The sequence below is a fragment of the Oryzias latipes genome, chromosome 11 (assembly GCF_002234675.1).
Source record: "Oryzias latipes chromosome 11, ASM223467v1".
In the NCBI taxonomy this organism is placed as follows: domain Eukaryota; kingdom Metazoa; phylum Chordata; class Actinopteri; order Beloniformes; family Adrianichthyidae; genus Oryzias; species Oryzias latipes.
Window position 1 is genome coordinate 14,377,821 of NC_019869.2, and position 26,064 is coordinate 14,403,884.

Consider the following 26,064-nt stretch of genomic DNA (forward strand, 5'->3'; position numbering starts at 1 on the left):
AGTCTTTATTTTGACATGAGCACACTTAAAGTACATTGTTGAGTAAAACTAACAAACCTCTGAGCGTTTATTACACCACCTACCTCAGACAGATAAAACCATTCGAGTAGTGCTCCTTTTTTCGGCCCCGAGGACACAAAGGTTTTGCAGGCTTTTATTTTGAAGCCAGCTTTCCGTTTCATGTGCTGTATTTCTGTGACTTTGACCAAACTGCCCCACAGCAGGAGGAGGAGGGCAATCCTGTTTTTATTTTTCTGTCCAGACGGCTGCAGATAAGTACAAAAACAAAGTGGGAGCAGAAGAGCTTGGGGTCTGCCGCTGCGCCTCAGCCCTCGTCTGGAGCGCAGGAGCCGCTGGCGCGATCCCGCAGAGGTCTTCTCCACTTTGTCTTCTTCTTCCCATTGTTATAAAAAAAGTGGGGGGAGGAGGAGGGCTGAGCTACGAAGGGAGAGACAGAAAACAACCCCGAACAACTGAGAGCAAGTTCAGCGTCAGCGTGTGCGCACTTTACGCACGGGCAGAAATCTGACATGCGGGACCGCGGCTGATTCCTGTCCTTTTGTTGGCTTCCTCCCTTCAGAAGTCACTGTCATAATGTCTCGTGCAAGAAATCTTTAATAAAAGCCGACGCAGCATCATGGGGGCCAAACAGAGCAGCCAGGTGTTTGACGGCAGGACTCGGGCTTACTCCAGCTCAGACCTCCCGTCTGGGAACTCCGGTGGACGGGAAAGGATTTCGGGATTGAGGTACACCAACGGACCCGACGGACCCCGAATCCGATACACAGCTGGAGGCCCGAACAGCTCCGGGCTGAGTATCCCGGCCGGCGGCAGGTCAGGGTCACACAATCAGAGCCTGGATGGCACAGATGAGGTGGAAGGCCAGCTGCCCCCCGACAGCCACAGGTTACTCATAGGCTCTCTGCCGGCACAACTATCGCCTCGCCTGCTGGGAGGTAAGGCTCCAGCGCGCAACATGTTGACCACAAACCCATGATGACATCTACTGATTCTGTCTGCGTGGACTAGGAATGCTTGTTTGCAGCACAGAATGTCCCATTCTTATCTCCAACACTTTGTGCAGCAGCTCTCCGAGCACTCCTGACTCTGTTAGGGAAGCATACTGCTCAGTGTTTTTCCATCTGTGATACCTGCCACAGTTCATATCTGTTTGATGACTGACTTCTTTGTTTGGCACATTAACTGAGCCACAGGTGGCCCCGGCTGCTCTGCTGTTCTTTGTTTTCCTTCTTCTGCTCTTGTGTTTTTACAGAACAGGACTGTTTTGCGCTCTGGCTGAGAGGGAAGAGCGCAGTATGTAGGTCAACAGATAAGAGCTTCCTGCTGGTTACACATTGCTTGACAGGCAGACGCACAACAACGGCACACAAACTTCCTGAATCTGCAGGTCTTGCTGTTTTCTGCAGCTCGCCGGATTAGATCACAACAAAAGCCAAACGCCGCCTCAGGACTCCCTAAAACCGAAGCCCAGCCTTTGCCTTCTGTTGGCAATTTTTCATAACTGACTTTCAGATCCCCTCCCCCTCTGTCCACGTACAAGCATAACTAATGAGGAAGTGTAATGACTGGAAACCTCATCGATAACCTTTGGTCATGGGAGTCGTGTGACTGTGACTCTGCAGAACTTCTGGCTGCTGGGATGGTTTCAGGCTATTTTCTGTGTTTTGCAAATCATAGTGATTTAAAATGCATCTTTGAAGCAACATGTGGGTCAAATTAGACACAGAAATCTTTCTGGTCTGCCTAATAATGTTTCCTGGTTTATGTTGCTGCATTGAATAAGGTCATCTATCAAATAGGTCAGGAGGTGATAATGGATTTCTGTGGAAGACCGGGAGTTGCATGCAAGCGTTTCAGCTGCAACGGTTCCAACGTCTTTCCCTGTTTACACGTCAATAAAAGACTCTGGGAGAGCTGCGTCTGGACCCCTTTCAGTGTTTATGTTTGTCTGTGTTTTTCCCAGGATTCCACTGTCCTGTTTGCTCCAAGTTTATGGCAGCAGATGAAATGGAGAAGCACCTGCTCATGTGTTTCAGCAAGACGCGCCTCACCTACAACAGTAAGTTTCAAATTCAAGCCCAGAAGCAGGAAATCCTGCACGTTGTTTCCTTCATGCTGCCGAGTATTACAACACAGAATTTAGCAGATGTTTGCTCAAAGACCCTCACACGCTCATAATTGACAGTGCTGTAGGGACAGAATATGCACAACATCACCAGGAATACTTTGACTAGTGGTTTATCTGAAATATCCCAGTTTTTTTTGCATGTTTTACACCTTTCTGCTTAATGGTCACAACCATCTTGCTTCATACAATAACATACCTTAGCCTCAAAATTTGGACAGTTGTTGGAACACGCCTTGTGACGTCTTTGTAGCCCTGGGGGTATGAGAATCAAACATCAATCAAAGGGCCACGCCTCATTTGTCTGCCATTTTCTGAGGTCAAATGTCAAACGCCACAACAAAGTTCATAAAGGTTTACTGCAGTACAGAATTCATAGCAGCTAGCCTCTAAATGTGTTCATTTCTCTTTACCTGAGCCGGTTAGGTTGATATTTCAGACAAATTGTGCATTTTGTTGTACAAGCACAGTCGCTACTCAATCTGTGACGGCTACTCGATCGATCCCCGCATTTGCGAACATTACATAACTTCTTCTTTGTCGCCAGCATTGCAACAGTCAAGCAATTTCATTTAGATTAATTCGTTTTTGCTTTTTGTATGTTTGTGGTTCCAAGTTTGTAAACATTCTAAATAATTGTCAAATACTTAAAATATAGATTTAAAAGAAAAGATCAGCTCCTGGTCAGATTTCCTGACAGTTCGGCCTCCTTTACGACTGAACTCTGTGCTTACATGATTTTCTGTTTTCCTCAGCAACTGAGAGGTTCTCCCGACTCAATCACAGCCCCGCAAAATATACAATAATAATAATAATAATAATAATAATAATAATGGATTAAATTTATCTGCGCTTTTTCTTGGGGCTCAAAGCACTTACAGTGTTTCCATTATTCATTCAGTCCTCATTCCCATTTGGTGATAGGCGTTTGGTGATAGGTGTTAGGCGTAGGAGGCGTGGCTTCATTGGACGACCTGCTCTACTGCTTGAGCCACTGCCACCTTGTAAAAGAACATCGCCTGAATGCAACACTGTGAAATCGTAAATTGCTGATAAAGACGAAAATCTCAGTGGTGTGTGATAGAATCACATCCACACGGCTTGGAGTCCTTTTCTCTGAACACTTTTATTTTTTACATATATTGGTAAAAAGAGGAGAAGTCCGTCACATCTCCTCATTTTACTCTGAGGAGATGTGACGGACTGCTGCAGCTGCTTTAGCCGTTAAGAGCGTGTCTGTGCTAACGGAGTTAGAAAAGTGTCAGTAAGTTGTGCTGTATCCTCCTACCTTGGGGAGTAAACTGTCACCAAGCAAAACCGAAGAAAAAGAAAAATTTTTTAGTCCACTTGTAGTCTTTTTATTTTTATTTTTTTAAGTTTTTCAGTCCTGATCCTTATTTGTTTTTTTTGTCAACATTAAAATAAACGTTTTCATTATTATAAACAATTCAAGAGGTTATTTAGCAGAAGTAGATGCATTTTCACGCATGCAAGGACTGATCAGGTAGCTGTGCCAGATTGTGTAGCTATGAGAAAAAACCCCAAATGGCTGCGATTGTTAAAGTTGGCAGCCTTGCACTCAATTGTTAGAGAAATATTCAATGTCTATTCGTCCCAGTCTCAAAAATATGGACTGCTAGTGCACAAAATGCAGTCTTTTAACATGAGAGGTCCCATCAGAATACTGTTATGTATAAATTATGTATCTTGGAATTTTGGGACAAATATGCTTTTTTGAAAGAGGAGATCATCCATGCTAAATTTGGTTCTTATACCACAAACTGCATTATTGCTTTCAAACTGGTTTTGAAGGAGGGCCATTTTACTCTGCAGTCAGTGGCGTTTTTGCCTCACAAGCACCTGAGTAATTCAATAAACTGACCTGAATCCTGAATTGGTATTTGATTCTGCTGATGTGTGTTGAAACTGTGTGACATTTCCAGGTAGCTTGATCCACTCCTAAAAGTGCAGTGTGAAAGAAAACCTAAGAAATCAATACTTTGGGTGTTCCCTGCCCAGCAGAAAAGAATCTGCTGCTCTTTCCAGTCTGAAAGCGTCTTTAGGTTTCTGGGCAAATGTTCTATCTGTGCTGCTGTTTGGGTAAATCTTGACATCAAAAAGAAACGTCACTGTTTAGATGCTCTTTCAACATACATGGAGATCTGTTTAAATACAACCTCTGGAGCTTATTTTGATTTTGTTCCTGTTGTTTTCACTCCAAAAACAAAAAAAAAAAGACCTCTCCAAACACCAACAGAGATCCTTGTAGACTTTGGCAAACAGTCAAACGTGTGTCACGTTGGCCCTTTGGCCCCCATAAAGACACAGAGAGGCCAAAATAGCTCTGAAGGTGGGCTAAAAGCTGAACTCTCACTTTGCTTCTCACTTTAGTCCACCGCTGCAACGCTGTTTATAACTTCAGCAAAGAAGAGCCTCACTTTAGGAAGTGGGACAAAAAAAGGTGAGCTGGATGCTCACGCCATGAGGAAGACAAAGAGAGGCTTCTTCTACTTTTGTAAATGATGAAAACTCCTGGTGCAGCACATGCTCCCACCGCACTCCATAAATGTGCATTGGTTCACTACAAAAATCTAACTGCTTTTATGTCCAAATTTCAATCAATGCTAAGTTTGTTAAACATTTGGGGCAGTTAGACTTCACTATCAGCATTCTGCAGCGTTTCAAAAAGCCTCCAAGGTGCAGGTGCAGCAGTTTGTTTTCCAGTGCGGCAGCAGAAAAGCCCGACGGTTGGGCGATGCAGCTGCACCTTCACCTTGGGCACGCCGTGCCTGAGCACCTAAAAGCCATGCGCCCAACATCTACACACAGGAAAGACAGACAGGTATTGGCAGAGGAAGTCGTTCTACAGTTATCAGTAAACACACTTTGAACCAAAGCCATTGATACCGCAACGCTGGGTGCAGAAGTAGAACGTCACATTTGAGGAACCAAAATTGTGTTGTGCTTTTGTGGTTTCACAGAGAAAAATGAGGAAAACGTCCGGAACCTGAAACACTGAGCTTAGAATGCGGTGAAGCAACTTCAGCAACATCAACCTGAACTGTTTTGTAATGAATTTTCACCCCCTGCTCTGCACATCAGTGCGCGTTCACTTAGACACAGATGTCTCAAGGTCCCCGTCATTGCACAAAGTCAGGTCGAAGTCTCAACTTGTTATTGTGACATCTGCATTCTTCTCCGTTCCAGCCACTCGGATGCGGGTTTGTTTGTGTGCTCAGGACCGTTTTCCTGTTGCGTAATCCACTCCTGAAGTTAGAACTTGTGCTATTAGTCCATGTGGTCTCTAAACAAGTCCAGATTGAAGACTCGTCTGTTTTTTTGTTGGGTTGTATGGGGAAACATCTTCACCTTCTTTAGAAAACCAAGGCGCGCTGTAAAATGACCCAGAAGGTCCTCTGCCAGCTTCTATCCATGAAGGGATCAGATCAAACATTCTAGAAGGCTGTGATTTTTCAATTTTTTTAATTTTTTTTTTTTAATGAATGCAGTTTAACATTTCATTAAAGACTCAGTCGGATTAAAATGGTGTTTATGGTGTTATTAACATTTTCTTGTGGCATTCTTCTGATGATGGAGGACATGGGTAAAGAAAATTAAGCTTAAAAAGGCCAAGAGTATTTCTTTAGTCAAATTGTTGGGAATCAGGAGCAAATGAAAAAATACTGTTTGAAAAAGATTGTATTTGTGACAAACAAAATACACAAGGGAGGGGGCTGTAAGCTAGCGGTAGAGCATTTAAACAGAGAGCTCTCAGTTATGGGTGACAGGAAGTGGGGGCAGGGTTACTTCGCATCAACTGTCTACAACCCAGAGGGGAATTTCTGATGAACTCCTGCCGCTCTGCAGAAACGATGTCTTTGAAATTGATAGTTTATTGATTTTGACTAAAAATAAGAATAATAAAAAGAATTAAAAGACCACTGTGAATGCTTTGATAATAGATCAGGAGTGGGTCTATAAACCCATAAATAAGTTTCATTAAATGTGATGCATCTGCAGGTTCCAACAGTTATCATCTTTGTTTGTTTTTTCTGTCAGTTCATAGCAGCTGGATGGGTTTTCAGTCCAGAGTCTGTGCTGACTGACACTTCAGCTCCAAGTTTTGGTGTGTTTTGTATTTTGGGTCATTCGATTGCTTCATGATGAACCCCTGACCATCTAGACACACAGTCGGAGAAACTGCAGTGTGCTTGTAGCTGTTCCTCAGGCTCCCTATAAAAGTCCCATAGGAACCAAAAACATTTCTGTTTTCTTAGAATTATAAATCCAAGTGATGTTTTAGGTTGCTGGATATTTTAGCTTCTAACAAGAAGTTCTTTTAAATGTATGTATCAGACGTGAACTGCCTAACCTCTGATTGAAAACCAGTTGGGCTGTTCTAATTCTGAAGGCAGGTGTCTGCTCAGAAGCAGGTTTCATGGGAGGAGCCTGCTGGCTGCAGGCCTCCTATCTGCTCCGTCTGCTGCTGATTTGCGTTTGATTTGCAAATCAGAACCACAGCATTCATAAAAAAATTGGTTTGTAGAAGTTTTTTCTTTGGAATTTACACGTTTTTTGACAGAGAACTTGACTAGTTCAACTTTTCTTTTCGATGACTGTAACGAGAGCTGCGAGTCACTTCAACGGCTCAGAGAAACGCCTGAAGCCAAGTGGAGCAGCTGAGTGAGGAGCTGAAACAGCCTCTGTTCTCATGGGAACATTAACTGGAGCCACAAGCCTCGGATGATGTTACACCTGATTTCAACAAAGAAAAAGAAAACCTTCCATTCGCACTCACTGATGGTTGTTGTTGGTGACGTTGTGTCGAGACGCTACATTTTTTTTCAAGTCTGAACCCCCTGTTGGAGAACATTTCTGCTCATTTCCACAAAAACAAAGAGTTTGGACAGCATCAAAAAAACAAATGGTAATAACTTCCAACCATTGTTCCTTTTGTTTTGAATTTCTTAAAAATGTTCACCCAAATATCTAATTCAGAGGTGGGATGGGTGTTGTCCCTGACTCCTGTTATGACATTTTGCACAATTGTGGTGCAGTTTTTTGATTGACAGGTTATCCCTAAACCCTCAGCTTTACTTGTGTCTATCTCACCATCTTGTCATATCCTGACAAGATGGTAACAACAAGGCTTTGTCCAAATTCCCTCAACACTCACTTTTTAGTGCACTATATTTGGGAGTTTTTCTTGGGGGTTGTCCAAATTAACAATTCCGAAATCCATGTTTCCTGGAAATTTTGATGAAGTCTGCAAAAAACTAGTCTGCATCACTAGATTTCTGAATATAGACCACAATGCATTGCATTTTAACAGTTTGTCATGTGAAAAAAACGTGTGTAAATACATGTTAAATAAATCATCCCAGTTTTCATCTTCAGAACACAGTGGAGTCAGAAACGGTCTTCGTAAAATGCTCATATTTACTACAGTATTAGGTTTTTACTTCAGAAAATGGGTGACATCCTATTTGCCATTTTAAAGAATAAAACAGTAGTGAGCATTACTACGTTACATTACGTGAAAATCCAGGGTAATGGATAGTCCCACTGTTTTTGGGATTAGGGAGTAGGGAGGGAAGCCAGACTTAGCCTCAGTGTAGGTTTGAAATCAGTTTTAAAGAAGTCACATGACCTCAACCTTTCCTCTGTGGCTGCAACCACACAAAGCTCAGAGTCTGAAGGGGAGGTTTTATGAAACTGAAGATTTGAGAAAATTCAGGCATTTATGTTCGAGGAAAGAACATTTTCACAGGACTTGATCTTGATCTCCCCTCACAGCGTTTCAGATCCGCTGGAGATTTGCCTGAATCCTATGCACTGGTCTACTGAAGGCTTTGACTTAATTTAATGCATCACATTACCATTGATGGAAGCTGAATTTTAAATTGATCTAATCAAAGAAAAACGGCCACTAAAAAACTCATTTTGCATAACATACGGATAAGAGTGTGGAACAGTCAAACTTCACACCCGCGGCCATATGCACACAGCTGATAATGCATGTCACAGCAATGTACGTCTGTCCTCATATCCAAAACCCCCTTTATCACAGGCAAACAGATGTGTTTAAAACTACAGGCTTTACTTTAGCCGTCATGCTGCTCACAGTTCTGAGTCTGTGCTCGAAATTCAAAGTTTTATTAATGAAATTACTGACCCCGTCCCTCCAGCGTTGATAATCAGGGTCACTTTTGTTTTTAAAATGCAACATCATCTTCAGGTAGAAGCAGGTCACATCAACTGAGAAGTTCATTAAATGTCTCCCAGTGGATTCAGCACATGTTTGAGTTTCAGTCCTGTTTCCCTGTGTGAAAAGTGCAGGGGTAGGGCGGTCAACCTCTGATCAAAAGATTGCAGGTTCGATACCCGCCTTGCCTGCTCATGTGTCGAAGTGTCCTTGGGCAAGACACGAAACCCCACCTTGCCTCTGGTGCACGGGTCCCCAAACATTTTCCAGTGGGGGCCACATGACGTTTCCATTCTCTGATTGGGAGCCAGGGTCAGTTTGAAACAGAAAAGTGTGACGATCGCAGGGTTGTCTAAATGTAAACATTTATTGTTTCCCAGAAAACCACACATAACCAAATATAAATAACCCGATCGGATATCAAATAATCCTCTCTGGGTTCCTCACCAAAAAAATAATAAGAACATAATAACTTAATTGCTTAATAGCTATAAGAGCTTTGGGAGTTTTTCTGCTCGCATTTGCAAGTTATCATATTTCTCTTTGTGACGGGATTCATAATGTCAGCGTAGATTGTCTTCTTTGAATACCGCCACCGTCAATTGGCAGATGAACAAAAATACTTGTTTGTGCACAACAGGTTAAACACCCTGCATTCTGGATCAAATTTTCTCCTCCCTAACCTTTTTGTCATTTTTCCGTTCTGATTGGGGGTCTGTCCCAGTCACCTGGACAGAGAGCCACTTGGTAGTTCTATGACTGGGGCAAAGTGAATTTGCAGTAGCAACATTTTTAGGTTGGCTGACATTTAAATTCAAATAAGCTTTATTGACCTGAGGAAACAATTCCAGGGATTCCGTTGGGCAGGCCCAGTTCACAAGGCTTCACCTTTCCATGGTTCCATGAGTCTTGATCACGTAGCCATGCTAAAAAAAAAACGCAACAAAAAGAAAGGAAAAAGGGTCCCTCTCTGGTATCATTCAGGGGGCCAGGTCAAATGCATGGGCGGGCCGCGTCCGGCCCCCGGGCCACAGTTTGGGGACCCCTGCTCTGGTGGAAGGTTGGCGCCAGCGTTCGTCAGCGGGGCCGCCATTAGTGTGTAAATATGTGTGAAAGGGTGAATGGGACAGTGACTGTTTGGGCATTTGAGGAAGGTAGAAAAGCACTTTACAAGAACGCACCATTTGTGATGGAGAACTGTTCTTCACTCATCTCGACTGTCCACTTTGCTTTCAACAGAGGACATCCTGTCCAGAGACTCTGGGGAATGTGCCATTTGTTTGGAGGAGCTGGAGCAGGGAGACACCATCGCCAGGCTTCCTTGCCTCTGTATCTACCACAAAGGGTAACTTCATTCCCAAAAACACCTAAACCGATTAATGTACACATTCAGTAAACCGACTGTCAGCAGCTGGGCCTGCCTGAAGATTTATTTAAGCTTCACAGATAAAATATTTTCTGTTTAAATGTTTCTTGAACTGAAGTGATCGGGAAAGAAACTTTAACTTTTTTTTAAGTTTGTTCCACTCATGCACTTCAATGCAACAAGGATTTCAAGTTATTGCTAATGAAACTTTTTTAGCGTTGTAGACATTATTTTTAGTTAGACTCAAAGTTTTCTCAACTTCTCAAAGAAATAAAATGAGATTTTAATGAATTCACATTTGATTTTCTTCATCCTAGATTTGAGTTTTGATCCCAGAAGAATTTTATGATCTTGGCAAGTTTAAAGTCTGAAATTATTTTTTGTAAAACATCCTCTCTAGGTCACTAAAGATAAATCTTCACCAACATCTTTGGTCAACAAAGTCAAAAAGTCCAGATTTTCCATAACTTTGTGGACATCCCAAAGAAAAACCCAGAAACATTTGCAAAAGATCAATGCAGACTGACTTTAAGGAATCAAATCAAATCAAATCAAACTTTATTTATATAGCACTTTTACAACTCAGGTCACTCAAAGTGCTTTGCATAAAAATACAATCAAATTTAAAAAAAAAGACAAACAAAAGTTTTGTTTAAAAACCGCACAATGCAGACAAACTCCCCCCACACACACAAACACACACACACATATCATGATAACAAAAGTTATAAAATGATGCAATGTAGAAATCTTGCTTTGTACTGAATTGGGGAAACGAGATTTTGGGGACATGTCCACATCAGTGACTTCAAGTTTACGAAATACTCTACCACAGGACCCCCCAGATCTGACTTTAAGAGCCAGACCCCGGAGATCCCATCGCAGCGACCCCGTCCGCTGAGAAGAGTCAGTCACTGATGTGGAGGATCCCTCTGAGGAAAACACTGGAGTTACAAATAAAATGGAAAAGGAATAAAATAACATGGAAAATAGATAAATAACTAAATAAGTACATAAATTAACCTTAATAGACAGATATAAAATGGTAAATGTGAATTAAAATTAAAAACAAGTAAAAAATAAATAAATGTAAACATACACATATGTCAAACTGTTAAAAAAAAGAACATGAATAATTAAAATATCAAATAAGTCCCTAAATTTCAACTAAAAGCAGATTAAAATGATAGGTCTTGAGGCTTCTTTTACAAATCCTATCCACAATCTCTGCGGCCCTGCGGCATGCTGGGAGGCTGTTCCAGAGGTGAGTTCCGTAGTAACTGAATGAGCCTCGCCGTATGTTTTTGATCTGACTGATAACTAAAAGGCCGGTATCAGAGGACCTCAGAGCGCTCATACTTTAAAATCATATCAGATTAATATGAAGACCCAAGACCATGAAAACATTTATAAACCAATAAAAAACATTAAAATCAATCCTGAATTTTACAGGGACCCAATGCAGCGATTTATAAATCGGTGTAATGTGTTCCCACCCCCTGGTCCTCGGCAGCACGCATGCGGCAGAATTTTGCAGCAGTTGAAGGTTCGATATCCTTGTACTACTAGGGAAACCAGAGAGCAAGGCATTACAATAATCTAATCTGCTGGAAATTAAAACAATCATTAGCACCTCTGTGCTGGCAAGAGAGAGAAATGGGGGCACTGACAATTTTTAAGAAGATTTTGTGATGTATTTAATTTGCAGTATTTTTTTTTTACTATGTTACATAATAGTGCCACAACAAACCTAAACCTAAAATGTATACATTAAATAAAAGTAAAGACAATGTATTAAATGTATTTAAAAAATCAGATGAACTTTCTCTAGCTACACTATAAAAAGTTCAAGGGTTTATTTTTAATAGTATAGAAATTGTGTGCCATAACGCTTTTTTTGTTTTTAACTAAAAATTTCAAAGCTAAAAAGCTTTTTGTCGTCAAACTGGAAACGCTGAGGCCTTCAGCTTAGCTGTCTGGCAGCTAGATGGGACAAAAAAGTGGATTAATCTTAATTTTATGATTTGATAGTTACTTTTTCACAGCTTTGCATCCACTTTTAAAATCTATTTTTGCATTAGTGTACGTTAAATGTGCTAGGAAAATGAAAATGGGAAGGGAACAAATACAACATTGTATTCCAGAGCCTGCATTGTGTTAGCCTGTTAAAGTTAACCATTTGTTGTCTCTTAGAGTAAATGCCCCCTTCAGTCTTTAGTTTCACTAGCAGCGAACCGTGCAATACACCTGGGCCTTCAGTAGTGCTGCGTCTGAATCACTCAACCCCTCTTTAACCTTTTTTATTCCTCTAAATAAACTGAATAAATAAAATAAATCTCAGTAAACTGAGTAAACAAATCTCAGTATGCAACTACAGCCAGCACAAAACATTGAAAGCAACCACACAAATTTGGAATATTATTTATTATATTTATCATTTCACTCATCAAAAAATCGGATTATTTGAAGCCAAAATCCATCCTCCTCTCTTTCCTCATGTAGATTAAGGCGCTTCAATTCCATTAAGAGGTACTTTTCTATTCCATCAAGTCCAATGCTGAGAGCTGAGTCTGTCCAGTTGTGTTTCTGCATAGGTTTTAATTTGCTTTAAAGCAGAAAATGTCCGCTTGACAGAAGATTGGACACAGAGATGGTCAGCTCCACAAACACACAAATCTGTATGGCTGCTCATGATCTCACTCAGATTTTTCTGATGAAGGAAGTCGAGGAGGTCAGTAGGAGATTTTCCTCCTAAATCCTCCATGGCGTACATTACAGTCAGCTCTGTTTTTAACCGAGACAGTTCAAAAAGTCTTGAAAACGTCATGAAACGTCTGTCCAATCAGAATGTCTGAATAACGTGACGTTGCCTAAGCCTGCTAGAACAGCGGTCCCCAACCGCTGTTCAGTAGCGGCCCCAGCCGCTACCGGTCCGTTAAAACTTTGTGTGTTGCATACCGGTCCGTGGCGTTAAAAAGGTTGGGGACCACTGTGCTAGAAGACCCTGCTTACGCCAACTCAAAATCTGATTGGTTGAAAGAAATTAATAACCGATATTGATTTTGCCTATGGGGGCCTTAACGACTTATGGTTCATTCATTCATTTTCATTCATTCATCTTCTTGACCGTTTTTACCTTTCGGGGTCACGGGGTTGTCGGAGCCTATCCCGGCCACTTGGGCGTAGGCAAGGGATGCCCTGGACTGGTCGCCAGTCTGTCGCAGGGTAGAATATCCTCAATCACACGTCCATTCATTTAGAGTTGCCAATCAACCTATGAAGCACGTTTTTGGACAGTGGGAGGAAGCCGGAGATCCCGGAGAAAACCCACGCATACACGGGGAGAACATGCAAACTCCACACAGAAAGGTCCCCCATTGATGTTGTGTTTTTCATATCCCCCAGCCGGGACTTGAACCTTGGGCCTTCTTGCTGTGAGACTTATGGTGAATACCCTTAACCTGCCTGGGAGGCAGGTTAAAGGTAAAGGACAGCTGAATTGCGATTGGTTAAATGCTCCAATATGAAAATACGTCTGTCTGGAGGCAGCATAATCATCATAAACAAAATAAAAGGGAAGGGAAAGACCACTTGGAATGATTTGAGTACGCATGGACAAAATATAATAAACATATGATTCAGATCATTTTTAGGCCTTCAGAGAAGGCCTTGAAGGCCCTCACGGCCCACCACTGAGTATCACTGGTTTGTTTACCGGTAGTATATCTTTTATGTTTCAGGTGCATAGATGAATGGTTTGAGGTGAACCGCTCATGTCCGGAACATCCTGCTGACTAGATGCTGCAAAACTTCACCTTTAATCTTCGACACATTGAAGCCAACTTTGTGCCCTGTTTGGATCCTAACACTGTTCCAGCTGAGCATCAGCGTTCCTCAGGGATTATTAAAGACTTTTTTTGTATTCCCTCACAGAGAAGCAGTGAACTTTGGAGATATTTCTGCGTGGACTGTGACTTTCAAAGAAACAAAGGTGGAGTTGTTTGTCTTCATGACAAACGTGAATGTTCCTCAAGCCGCCTTTTGGCCTCAAAAGGATGCAACCTTGAGTCTGATCCAAAATGTTATGAAGACCTGGGTGTTTTGCAGAGGAGTTGTAAATCTTAAAATGGTGAAAGGGGGTTTGAGCGCTATGTGACTGCTGAGAGACTTGACCAGACGGCTGATTTTGTGCAATATGAAAAACAGCCAAAACAAATTTAAAACAGTCTTTATCAGCTTTAAAGAGTGAATGCAGTGTTTGACGATAGTCCGGAAGCTGACTATCACTGTTGTTTGTAAAACAATCATGTGTCCTACATAAGATCGTGTAACATAGTTGGATTTTATGAATCATGTGTCCATTTAAAACCACAGAGATGTGACTGTGTAGCTTAAAGGGGAAATTAAAATGATGTATCTAATGATAATTGAACTCTCTTTAGGAGTGCCATAATGTGCTGCTATGTTAAAGACTGGAAAGTTTTCCTATAACCTTTGAACTGTGTTCGTTCTTTCTGTTTGTACTGTAATGAATTGCACAATAAATTTTTTATCTGTGTTTTTTCCTGCTTAAAACCGTTTCCTGTATCTCTGCCTACTTTCAAACGGAAGTAACACTCGTTTCAAGGAGCAACAAGAGAATAAAACATTGAAAATACAAAGGTAAATCATTATTGGGGGTTTTGATTTTACAAGTTATTTTTTTGCGTCAAAATCGTTTTTACTTACTGAATCTTAATGAACTATACTGTGCAGCTACTTGTCTTTTGAAAATTGTGCAAGCAGTAGTCCATAAACATTTGTTTTTCACTTGTGGTGCATGTACACATGCATCCCTAACAGGAAGCTATTATTTCTACCCATAAAAGGTTAGAGGAACAAGGGCATCCAAAAATTGATCATATGGGATGATTTTTCTTTTGGGGTTTTAATTACATTAAACGTGAAAATGCTTTGTCTATCAATTCTTCCTTGAAAATGTGGCAACGTAGAATAAATCTTATTCATCCTACAAAGAGGGGAAAAATGATCTACATAAAGAAATATATAAGGGGTGATGTTGTGTTAAGAAGTATACATTTTTCTACTTTCCTTTATCTTTCCGAATGTAGTGTTTCATTTTCTTGTTAAATTTGACATTTTAACCTAAATCTTTCTTTTAATAACTGGTTTCGCATAGCCTGCTTTCGATTTAAAGCCTTCCATGTAGTTTTTATTAAATTGTTCACTTTTGTCAACATCAGTTAAAGTAATACTAGATTTGTCATAAAATAGGACAAAAAGGAACAAAAAATAATACGTTTTCTCTGAATAGGTTTGTGGGATGTTGACGTAGACATTTTGCGACGACGTCGCGAGTTTGTGACGTTGTTAGGAACGAGCTCTAGATGCTGAAGATAGATTTTTTTTTCTTTATTGAGAGAACAAAGTAATTTTATCTAAGCAGAAATCTAATTTTATTTCATTATACTTAGTTTTGCTAATTCAAGGTAAGGTTCTTTCGTTCATGTTTGTGGTTCCGCATCTTCTAAAGTTTCGCTGTCATGATTTCTAGATTTTTCTTCAGCTAGCTTAGCATTAGCATTCATCAACCTCCTCTTCTCCGCGGTTATTTAACACTTTAAGATAACATTATCATTCAGAATTTTGGGTCGGGGGCGGTCTCGGATTCTCCATCTTTAGGTCAAGATGTCGTACATGCTACCGCATCTCCATAACGGCTGGCAGGTGGACCAGGCCATTCTGTCTGAGGAAGACCGAGTTCTGGTGATCCGCTTCGGACACGACTGGGACCCAACGTGTATGAAGATGGATGAAGTTCTTTATAGTATCGCTGAAAAGGTTTGATCAGCTTCTTATGTGCACCATAATTTCTATGGAAAAATAAAAGGGCTCGTCTGGTTACAGTATTAAAAGGGAAAATTATTTGCACCTTCCTTTGGTCCCCAAATCCCCCTGCTTTTGACTGTTAACAAGTTTGATAATAAATGCATAACATGAGAAAATATTCAATGGGTAAGGAAAGCTTAGCAGTTAGAGAAAACAGTTTGAATGTCTGCAGTCATCCTTTAAAGATTTCATTTAAGGATTTAACCCTCTTCTCTGGTTAGTTGCTGAAAGAAGGATCATACCTGAAGATTTAACTGAATCACAGGTTACAGTAAGACGACGGCAGTTTGTGACAAACCCCACTGCACCAACATACATAGGGTTTACAGAGAAATGGCGTTTTGGAGAAACATTCATACGAAAAACATCACCACAACAGCCAAAAAGCTCCAGATAAAACAGGAATTTCCTGATTCTTAATTGACGAATCGATTTCTTTTCCTATGAACCTACCAGATCCATCTGTCTGAGGCAAGTAGCTCATCAAATCAGCCTCTACCATTTTAAAATACTTTCAAAAGGAGATAAATCGATAATAGAATTGAAATTGGAAAATACAATTAGGATTGAGACATGGTAGGTTTATTTTACTGTAATGTAATAACGACCAATTGCATCACGGTGGACAACACACATGTGAGGTCAGCAAAAACTGATCAACCATCATAACAGTCCAATGTGTGGAAACAATATGAATTTAGCAAAGACGTGACCAGACAGTGTGGTAGAATGTTGTAATATTGTTCCCTTAGGATTCTTTGGATGTGGAAAAACAACAGTGGACTGAACTTTAGGAAACTAAAATGTGAATGGATTTGACTTTCATTCTGGTTTACTTGTTTGTTTGTACACATATTAATTTAAACTTGATTATCTTGAAGAAATATAAGGAATCTGGAAAACGTCACCTGTACTGTTCAGTATCCAGGTATTCATCTCTGAGTCACACTGGTTGAAGTTTTGGATAAAGATGTTCTGGATCGATCTTAGGCCAGAGAATCAGATCGTTCAAAATAAACAAATATCGATTATGAATCTGATCAGCAGCCACAAATTATGATATGAATTGAATCGTTAAAATGAAGTTTTAGTTTTTAATGTTCCTCTAAATCTTATTGACTGTTTTGGAGATTAATTTCTGTTCCTTAACCTTCATTAAAGTCACAGCTTTGGTTTCAGCAATCAAAGTCCAGATCCTTGTTGTTCTAGTAACCGCCACCTTTGTCTTCTCAGGTGAAGAACTTTGCAGTCATTTACCTGGTAGACATCACAGAAGTGCCCGACTTTAACAAGATGTACGAGTTGTACGATCCTTGCACCGTCATGTTCTTCTTCAGGTGAGGAACCCTCATCACTGGAACACAGGTCCTCATATCATATATGATGTCCAACGCTCCTGCCTTTGGTTTGTTTTCCAGGAACAAACACATCATGATTGACTTGGGAACTGGAAACAACAACAAGATCAACTGGCCCATGGAGGACAAACAGGAGATGATTGACATTGTAGAAACGGTGTATCGAGGAGCCAGAAAAGGACGGGGTCTGGTTGTTTCTCCCAAGGATTATTCTACTAAATACAGATACTGATTCTCACTTTTTTTAAACCATTTTTTACCCTTTTTGTGTATTTTTGTTTTGTTGATGACAAACAGAAGAAACTCTGCTTTTCCAGCAAAGGAGGACGATATTCCAGCTACTGGTCTCATTGTTTTCTCATCAGTTTTATTCAGTTTTGAAGCTTGTTTGAATTTTTGTGAATAAAAGTGTCAACAATCTTACGTTTGATTATTAAAATAAACTTGACTTTCATGTAAATATATTTAGGAAATTTTCTCAAATGTTTGAGTTTGTTTTGAAACTTTACAGCATTAAATCATTTTGCTATGGCAGTTAAAGACGTCACAGGAAGTGCAGTGACTCACAGCGGCTGTTGATACTTACTAGAGATTATGTCTAAATCAAATCAACTTCCAGTTTTGTTTTTTTGGGTGCACTTGCCAGAGTTGTCCGGTAGGTGGCATCATAGCAGTTCCACGTATGCACCAGTCTCCAGCATCACATGCAAATGCTCCTTCCTGCCGTGGCCTGGGGCAGTATTGGGACACGGCCCATCAAACAGACTTATGTGACACTTTTGTGTTGCTATAGAGATCATCTGTGGAACAAAGAACAGGAAATGACCTTAAAAGAACTTTATTTCATGATAGGACTTTTCCCCAAAAAACGGGGATCTTTGTGCTGTCAAACTAATTACAAATAGTCTGAATTAGAAACGAATGAATTAGATATCAGTTGTTGGAAGGCTTAATTTCGAGGAACTTTGTTTAACTATTTTCTGTGAAAACTGAGATGTTCTCATTTAGGATGATTGATTTCAACACAAAAATACAGTGACTGAAGTTTTATGTTTAAAGCAAAAAGTCACTAAAAGTTAAGCTGATTAACAAAGGGGTTGATAAACAGAGATACAAAACAATAATGCATGATCATGTGCCTTCTAAAGGATAAATAGCAGTGGCCTTTAGCCCCACTTCAATGTAGCCCTTATTTTTCACTATTCCCAATATTTTATTGGTCTTGTGGCTCCGGGGCCTCAGGTTGCAGACGCCTGGTCTAACGTTAAAATGTCTGTGACTTATGAAGAAAAAAACAAAGAAATGTTGCTGACTGAAAGGTCTCTAAGGTCTCTAACGAAGCACACTTCCTCAAATAAAAGTGAAAATGATTTTACATTTCATGTCATCTAAAATGCCCTAATTCTGAAATGACAAACACTGAAAAGCGTCATGACGGCTGGAGGTCAGCAATGCGTCTGCGGTTGAAAGTAAACTCATTTACTCATGTTTTCATGCTCTGACTGACGACAGCGTGTGTGACCCCCCTCCCCCGGGCGTCCCGTGTCCTTTCCACTCACATTAACCCAGAGTCTGGCCTGTCCCTGCAGGGCCAACGTACATCATTAATGTGGCGCTGCTGTCATATGGAGCAGGGGGGCAAAGGCCGCTGCTATTGGTCCATTAATATGCACATTATCATGCATTGTTGTTTTGCATCTCTGTCTATCAGCCCCTCCAGGCATAGGTTGGGGGGTGCCGTAAACACAACCCTTTACGTTTCTTGAGTTTCTGTTTTAAACAAGTGGAAGATGCTGTGACGTGGGGGGGATGGGGGGTTACTGGCGGGTTGCCATCCTGCAGCTACACCTCCCTTCTTCTTCTCTGTCTGTCACCATCCATGTGGATGCCCATCCAGCAAGGGGGAGGGCGACCTCCAGTTTCTGGGACACCCCCCACCACCACTGCAACACAATAGATATAAATAGTTCCAGATAGTATAATTCCATCTAAATATTTTTGAATTTCTTCAGCAAATATCACAAATTGTTGTACGGTTGAGGAGTGAGCATGCTAACGTTAGGCAACTTTCCGCGATGAAAGGTTTTTTTCAGCCAGAATAGAAATACAGAGCTTATTGATTCTCATCAAGTAAGTGAGCATTTTTATGCAAAGATAACTTTGGGCACTAAACAAATAGCATTCAGGAGGTCAAAGACCTGAGATCTAAGGCATCATTGGTTTCAGGTGACCGTGCGGCTCCTGCTGCAGCTTCTGTCCAGGTTTCTTTCTGCAACATTTTCCCAGTAACTGTCTGTGAAACCACAAAGTGTCACCACAAGTGAGTCCAATGAGCAAGTGAGTCTAACGGCACCCCAAAAAAAATGTCTAACTTCTGGTTCCAACAAAAAGAAATCCATTCACTTGACATTTTTTTGAGAGACGGACGCCAACATGTTGGAGCCAGGTGACCTCAGCAAGCAGTGATTGGTCTAACTCAGTCTGACTCAGTGACTCAGTGTGTCCAAATTCGAGGGCTGCATCCTTCAATAGCCGCGGCCTTCAAGGGCAACATTGGCCAAGTCCTTCAGCGAGCAGGTAGGCTGCATGTTAATGGCTGTGAATTTGGACGAGTCTAGCCTTTACAGAATTCCAGCTGTTACATCAGCAAATGTCCTGTCGCCTGGCAACCGTGAGTCCCAATCAGGGAGGAGACAGATACTTGAAATTGTGAAAAAGAAGGCCGTAATCCTTGGACGCATTGGAAGGGCTTGTTGAATTTGGACAGCACTTGTCGCTGCGATATGACGTGAGCAGCCTAGAAATGCAGCCCAGGAAGAATGCAGCCCTCGAATTTGGACGCAGCCATTGAGTCACCAATCAAGAGTGTGCTTATTGGAAGGCCACAACTCTACCACTTGTGGGCTTCACGAAATCTGTCAAATGCTACATACTTCTCTTGAGGCACCTTATTGGTCAGTTTTTAACTTCAATAACTTATACTATTGGAGAAAAAACTAGGATCAACCAGAACGTGTTAAAATATTAGATCAAGAATGGTTATTCTGACCAATTGAAGTCTATGGGATTCTGGCTTCTTGGAGGCAGCGGGTACTTCCTGTTTGTAACGCCAGGGGGGAGGAGTCACTCAGTTCAGTTCTCATAAACAGCCAATGTTTACCATGAAGCCCGTGAAACCCACAGCTTCATTTAAAGCTGGAATCCCATAAAAGAAGCAGAAATCTGTCCATTTTCAAGTTTTTAATCACAGACTAACAGGAGAACCTCCATTCCTCCCAAACCCAATGAGGCGGGCCTTTTCATGTTTCTGCCATGAAAGTTTTTTAAAATTTCAATTGACAACAAAGAGCTGAACGCAGAAAACTCAAATCATCTTAGATTCTTCAAAGGGTTTTCCTGGGAATATTTTCTGTCTCCACCTGTGTTTATGAATGACACCCTGTAGACCTGGATTTAACGTGTCATTAACTGAACTTTTCTGTTTCTGTTTCTACGGTTACATCATGGCCTGTTTACATAACCCACACACCAAAGAGAAAATCTTCTCCCCCTCAAATGTTTTAGAACCCTGTCTCCTTCAGGGGGAAATATTCCAGAGAAGCACTTGGGCGCTAATGGCCTTCTCTGAAGAAGCATTTTATTCATGTGATCCATTATCTTGTTATAATCTGGGTTGTGAGAGCTGAAGGGGGGCTTTGAGAGGAGACTCTGCAGGTTGAGATCAGCGAGCGTGGATGCTTCACAACCATAATTTGAGCGAACAAACACACGGACGAACCAAAACGGCTCTGCATCTGCCCACATTCAAAGATAATGACACATCTTGCTGCTGGCTGTTGTGTTGGTTTAGTTCATTAGGGAGTCGAGTTTTGCCTCTCTTCCCAAAAGAGTTTATTCCTCCACTGGCAGCCCGGCAATGGGTCCATTGAGACAGTAGAGGAGCTGTGTTCATGAGGCAACTCTGGCTCAAGAGGCTTCAGACCGCAGTCCGTTCGTCCAGCCGCTCTGCATCAGCAAGCGGCCAACGGGTCAGGAGATGATTGACATCGACTCAGGACAACTGTGTCTCCCGGTAGAACTGTGGGACGGTGTGTGAACTGACAGAGGCGGCTTTTTAAAGCAGAAATGCTGCACGGTCCTTAGAAACCGTGTAAACAATCATGTGAATTTGTGTTACCAGTCGTGTCCAAAATAAAGGCTGATATAATTCCCACATATTTACGTGCAGCCAAGATGCACATTGCAGCATTGACCGCACAGATCTTTAGTTTATCCAAGGCTTAATCTTGTTGTTGGCACGTGTTAGCCTACTTCTAACCCTTTTTCCAGCTCCGTTCCGCCACGAAAAAAAGCACTGGCTTTTTTTTCTTGGCCCATGTACACAGTTCAATTCTAATCCGATCTTTGATCGGATCAAAGATATTTTGCACATGTAATTGCAGCTAGGGTTTGAACCTGAACCTGAGTAGCTGAAGGTTCTAATCTGGATACAGAAGTCATAGACGAGTTTCTTCCATTGTCACAAGTCTTGTTACGAAGGGATACATGGGCAAACCTGTACAGGAACCTCACAAAATATTAAGATCGTAGACCATTCAGTAAGCCTGTACAGCCAAAATTTCCATGCATATTTTGTTCTCCAGGCATACAGTGCCTAGATGACACAACTCCCAATGTTAAAGTGCCTAGGATGGCACAAGGGTTACACGGGCGTCACATGCCTGGTGTGTCCGTGATTCAGGGTGTCATGGTGAAGTAAGTGAGACGTTGGCATGTTGTACAGATTTTATTTTTTAACCCCCCCGATACTTGTGTACTGCACAAGGAGCCTCGTTCCATTTTCACGACGTCCCTTGTGGCGGCCGTAATAGCTTAAAGGAAGCTGCAAGACCCACCTGAACTCCCTTTAAGATCCAGCTGCTCCTCTATACAACCCTCTGCGGGCCTGGACAACCCAAAAACCCACAGCACTTGTCACGGTCAACATCAAACACAGCTTCATGCTGTTCTTGTGCTCTCTAAATGTTTTGCTCAACATCGGCCCAAACCAGCAGCAGTGGAAGCTGTGTAACGTTTTGCTTTTGTCAGTCTTTCAGTGTGTAGTCGGCCCAATAATCAGTTATTGTGTCGCTGCATCAAAGCTTGGACGCAGCAGCAGAGCCCTTCACGTGTTGATGGGAACATGGGCTGCTATGCATCATGCAGTTTCAGCACATCATGCAGGCAGAGGCAGCAGCTTGGATGTATGTTGTCAGTGTGGGCAGACGGGTGGCTCTGAAATCATGCGTTGCTTGGAAACATTTGTTCTCTTGTGCGTGTTTCCTTGCCCCTTCACCTGCCCCCTCTCCTCATCCTCTGCCATCAGTCTCTTCCTCGGCCCGATCCTATTTTTGTCACCTAACTTAGGAGTCATTCACAGAAGAGTGGTGGCTCATCACCACCCCCACCTCATGCTCACCCCTCCATCCTCTCTCCATGGCCCTCCTCCTCTTTCCTCACCCTGGCAATGCTGCTAACGTCGTCTCCCTGCCCCTGCAACACCCCTGCCAAGGTAAAGCAGATAGTACAGTCTGCCTGTGCTCTCTCCTTATAAGGGCAAAATGCATTGACAGAGGCAATGAGGGGGGCTGTACCAGCACGGACAGGCAGGTAGGGGGACAGCGGCTCCAGCAGAAGGAGTAAGTACATGTGATGGGGAGGATGAGGAGCAACAGAGAGGGAGGGGCAGTGAGATGATGATGCTTCTTCCATTCCAGCAGGTTATACTCCATCATTTTCGCTATTTGGACCAACATTTAAAAAAAAAACAACGCAGGAAAAATATTTAAATAGGCTATTATGTTGATCATGGTGCTTCAAGCTAAAGAAAATTGCATTTAAACCATCAAGACAAGATCTGTTGAATGACGTATTAGGCAGAGCTGTCAAATTGGGACGTTAAATTGTTAAAATGTGAGTTTTACATTTAAATGACCTTTTGAGAACATAAATGTATTGTTTCTATTCTGTTTTTGCCTCAGAAAAAATACTATATGATTATTATAAACATGTGCTGTTTCTCAGAAGGAATTTAACTACAATTCCTTGTGCATATCAAGATATTTAAAGTCCCACTCCAATCATCTTTTGATCTGTTGTAAAGGCTCAGTGGTCGTTTAATCATGATGATGTCTTCTTTAGCCAAAAAAAAAAAAAAAATGAAATAAAATAACCTGTGTTGTTTTATAGGACATAGTCTCTGCAGAGCGGCAGGAGTTCATTAGAAATTCACCTCTGATTTGTGGGTGGAACTGATGGTGCATAGAGTTTAAACAAGAGAAAATAGTGTGAAAATGTTCATGTCTGTCTGAGAAAAGTGTGTAAAGTGAGAAGTTTTACAGCCTGGAAACATCTATTACAAATGTACATAACTCCAGAGATAAACGAGTGACCACTGTACACCAAGTAGCAGTGGATGCAGTTTAATTATCATAGACAGTAACGTGTCTGTGAAGCCTTTTTTTAATTCTGGTTTGATGAAAAGATCTCAACACAAAGCTAAAACTGCCACAAAAGTGTAACTCAAATCTTGACTCAGTGAGTTACGGACTGGCCAGGAGTCTGCTGAAAAACTGATTCTTGTTAGTGTTTGTACCAGAGCGAACACAGTTCTATGTGTAATGAAAACACATCAGGAGGAACAAGGGTGCTGCCTTATAATACATCTATTTTGGGAAGATTACCTGGAAAAAAAATCTGGACCTTGTTTTAACCCATGGTATAGAGTTTGGCCAGCTGAGTGTCCTTCCTCATAACCCCATCATTTCTGATCACCGTCCTGTGTCTGAGTTTAAATTCACAGTTCAACCAATACTTGGTGACATTCTGAGAAATTACTCTGAGTCCAGCACCCATAGTATTAGTCCTCGTATAAATGACCAGTTTGTTAATGATGCCTTACAAGCCCTCAGGAGTACTCTCGATGTTGTTGTCCCCCTGAAACCTAAGTTCGTTAGACAAAACCGAGTAGCACCGGGGTTTAACGCTGAAACACGTTCTCTTAAACAAGTAACACGTAAGTTGGAAAGAGAATGGCGCCGCTCTGGTTCAGAGCAGTCTCTGAATACCTGGAAACATAGCCTATTAAATTATAAAAAAGCTCTGCGTACAGCTAGAAGCCAGTACTATTCAACCTTAATATCAGGGAATGGAAATAATCCAAGATTTCTTTTTAGTACTATTGCTAGATTAACTCGCAGTCAGAGCTCAGTAGAATCACATATTCCTGTTTCTCTCAGCTCTGATGTTTTTCTTACATTTTTCGATGGTAAAATCTCAAATATTAGACATAAGTTGAATCAAGTTATTCCTACTATCAGCCCAGAGCAGGCTGGCTTACGTGCCACAGTCTTTTAAATATGCAGTTGTTAAACCTCTTCTGAAAAAGCACAGTTTGGATCCCAGCAACTTGGCCAACTATAGACCAATATCAAGCCTCCCCTTTATTTCTAAATCCTAGAAAGAGTTGTAGTCAAGCAGTTTTACTGCCACCTACAGGACAACAGCCACTTTGAAGACTTGAATTCTATGTATTTATGATCCTTTTGATTTTATGTTTAACTTTTTCAATTACCTTGATGAAGCCCATCGAGACGACTATTGTTCTGAATTTGGGCTGTACAAATAAAATTGTATTGAAAATTGAATTGCACAACAAATGTACACAGACCTCTGTCTGGGATTTTTTGCACGGAGCATTAAGCAGGTCCTGCTTTCAAATACTAATCCAATCAAAAGACAACTAATATGAAGGGAGGGGACTTGTCTTCAGTATTAGTTGGATTAACCAATCAGAAGAGACTCTTAAAACAAAATATTTGCATAAATGATGTGGAAATGTGCGTACAGGAAACTTGACACATGTTGGTATTCAGAAAGATAAAAATTGCAGAAAAAGTTGCACTCGATTGCACACATTTAGAATTGATATAGATGGTTTTCCATGGCAGCTCTGGAGACATTTAAAAAAAAGACATAATGTACAGCAAAGAGCAGCTGTAAATGAATGATTTCTGGTACATGACTGACATCTGTGTTTGGAGAGGTGCTGCTGATCTTAGAGTACAGTGATTGCTCCTTTCTTTTTGGCCAAATATTTGAAAGAAACTGAAAGAAAATTCCCCCTCTAACCCCTAAAACAATAAACAAAGAAAATAAAAAATTCTGGTCAGACATTGCCCAAATAAATGCATAACAGATTCACTCAGAGAACAAAAAGACAACCGTTTCCCCCTGTCAGGATCTAGGTGCACCTGTTTGTAGCTACGATCCCATGCATGGGATCTCCAACAGCCCTCAACCAATAAAATCTGCCCACCACAGGTTATAGTTTTATAAAGACGTCTGATTGAAAGAACACACGTTTATTGATCTACAGACTTTCTTGCTCCCGCACATTTTTGTTTATTGGATAAGCGAAAGGATATGGAGAGTTCAAAAACGACTCGATTTGGTCAGATTTTACTCCATCAGCCAGTTGAATATCTGCTGTAGAACACAACAAACACCCTCCAACTGTCATTCAACCTTAATTGCTATCACATTCTCATAAATATGCATTTGCATATGCTTCAGGTTGAAGGCAGTCTATTTATATATTTCTTTAGATAGGTATATTATGTTGACAGACCTGTAACTCAGTATCCCTGTCAGTGATTTACACACAGAACGGAGTTTGGTCACATATTTTACCATGAAATAATTTTCATGAGAGTTTTGTGCATCAGTCACTTATGCTTCCATGTCTGTCCTTGACTGCCAATCACTATCATGATGCTCTTTAGGAACCAATTCTACTCAGAACAATGAGAGACCTTTCATCAAGGGTTTGTTGTTCAGCTCTAGCTCCAAAGACGTTGTTACCTCATGTGGAAGGTGAAGATTTTACATGGAGCCCAGTGACCTGAATTGGTACCAGTTCCTTTCCTTCAGTTCAGTGCTTTGAAATTTCAGTTCATGTTTGGGCAAAACCCTTTTGCCTTAAAATGAAGCAAGACGTTGAGGTCTGGGATTCACCGGGCATTTCTGCTTCCTCCTACAGTCCAAAAATATGCTTTGTGGG

General features: G+C 41.2%; 2 protein-coding genes across 2 annotated transcripts; both read left to right on the forward strand.

Annotated features, from left to right (window-relative positions):
* The first annotated feature begins 196 nt into the window (after positions 1-196).
* On the forward strand, positions 197-14,292 carry LOC101166063 (E3 ubiquitin-protein ligase znrf2). The gene is made up of 4 exons (XM_004073876.4): positions 197-956; positions 1,985-2,080; positions 9,591-9,696; positions 13,458-14,292. The coding sequence occupies exons 1-4, from the start codon at positions 638-640 to the stop codon at positions 13,513-13,515; spliced, it is 579 nt and encodes a 192-aa protein (XP_004073924.1). The 5' UTR covers positions 197-637; the 3' UTR covers positions 13,516-14,292.
* Positions 14,293-15,059: 767 nt separating this feature from the next.
* txnl4a (thioredoxin like 4A) lies at positions 15,060-17,387 on the forward strand. Its single transcript, XM_011480897.3, has 4 exons — positions 15,060-15,206; positions 15,400-15,558; positions 16,840-16,943; positions 17,025-17,387. The coding sequence occupies exons 2-4, from the start codon at positions 15,406-15,408 to the stop codon at positions 17,194-17,196; spliced, it is 429 nt and encodes a 142-aa protein (XP_011479199.1). The 5' UTR covers positions 15,060-15,206; positions 15,400-15,405; the 3' UTR covers positions 17,197-17,387.
* Positions 17,388-26,064: the final 8,677 nt, after the last annotated feature.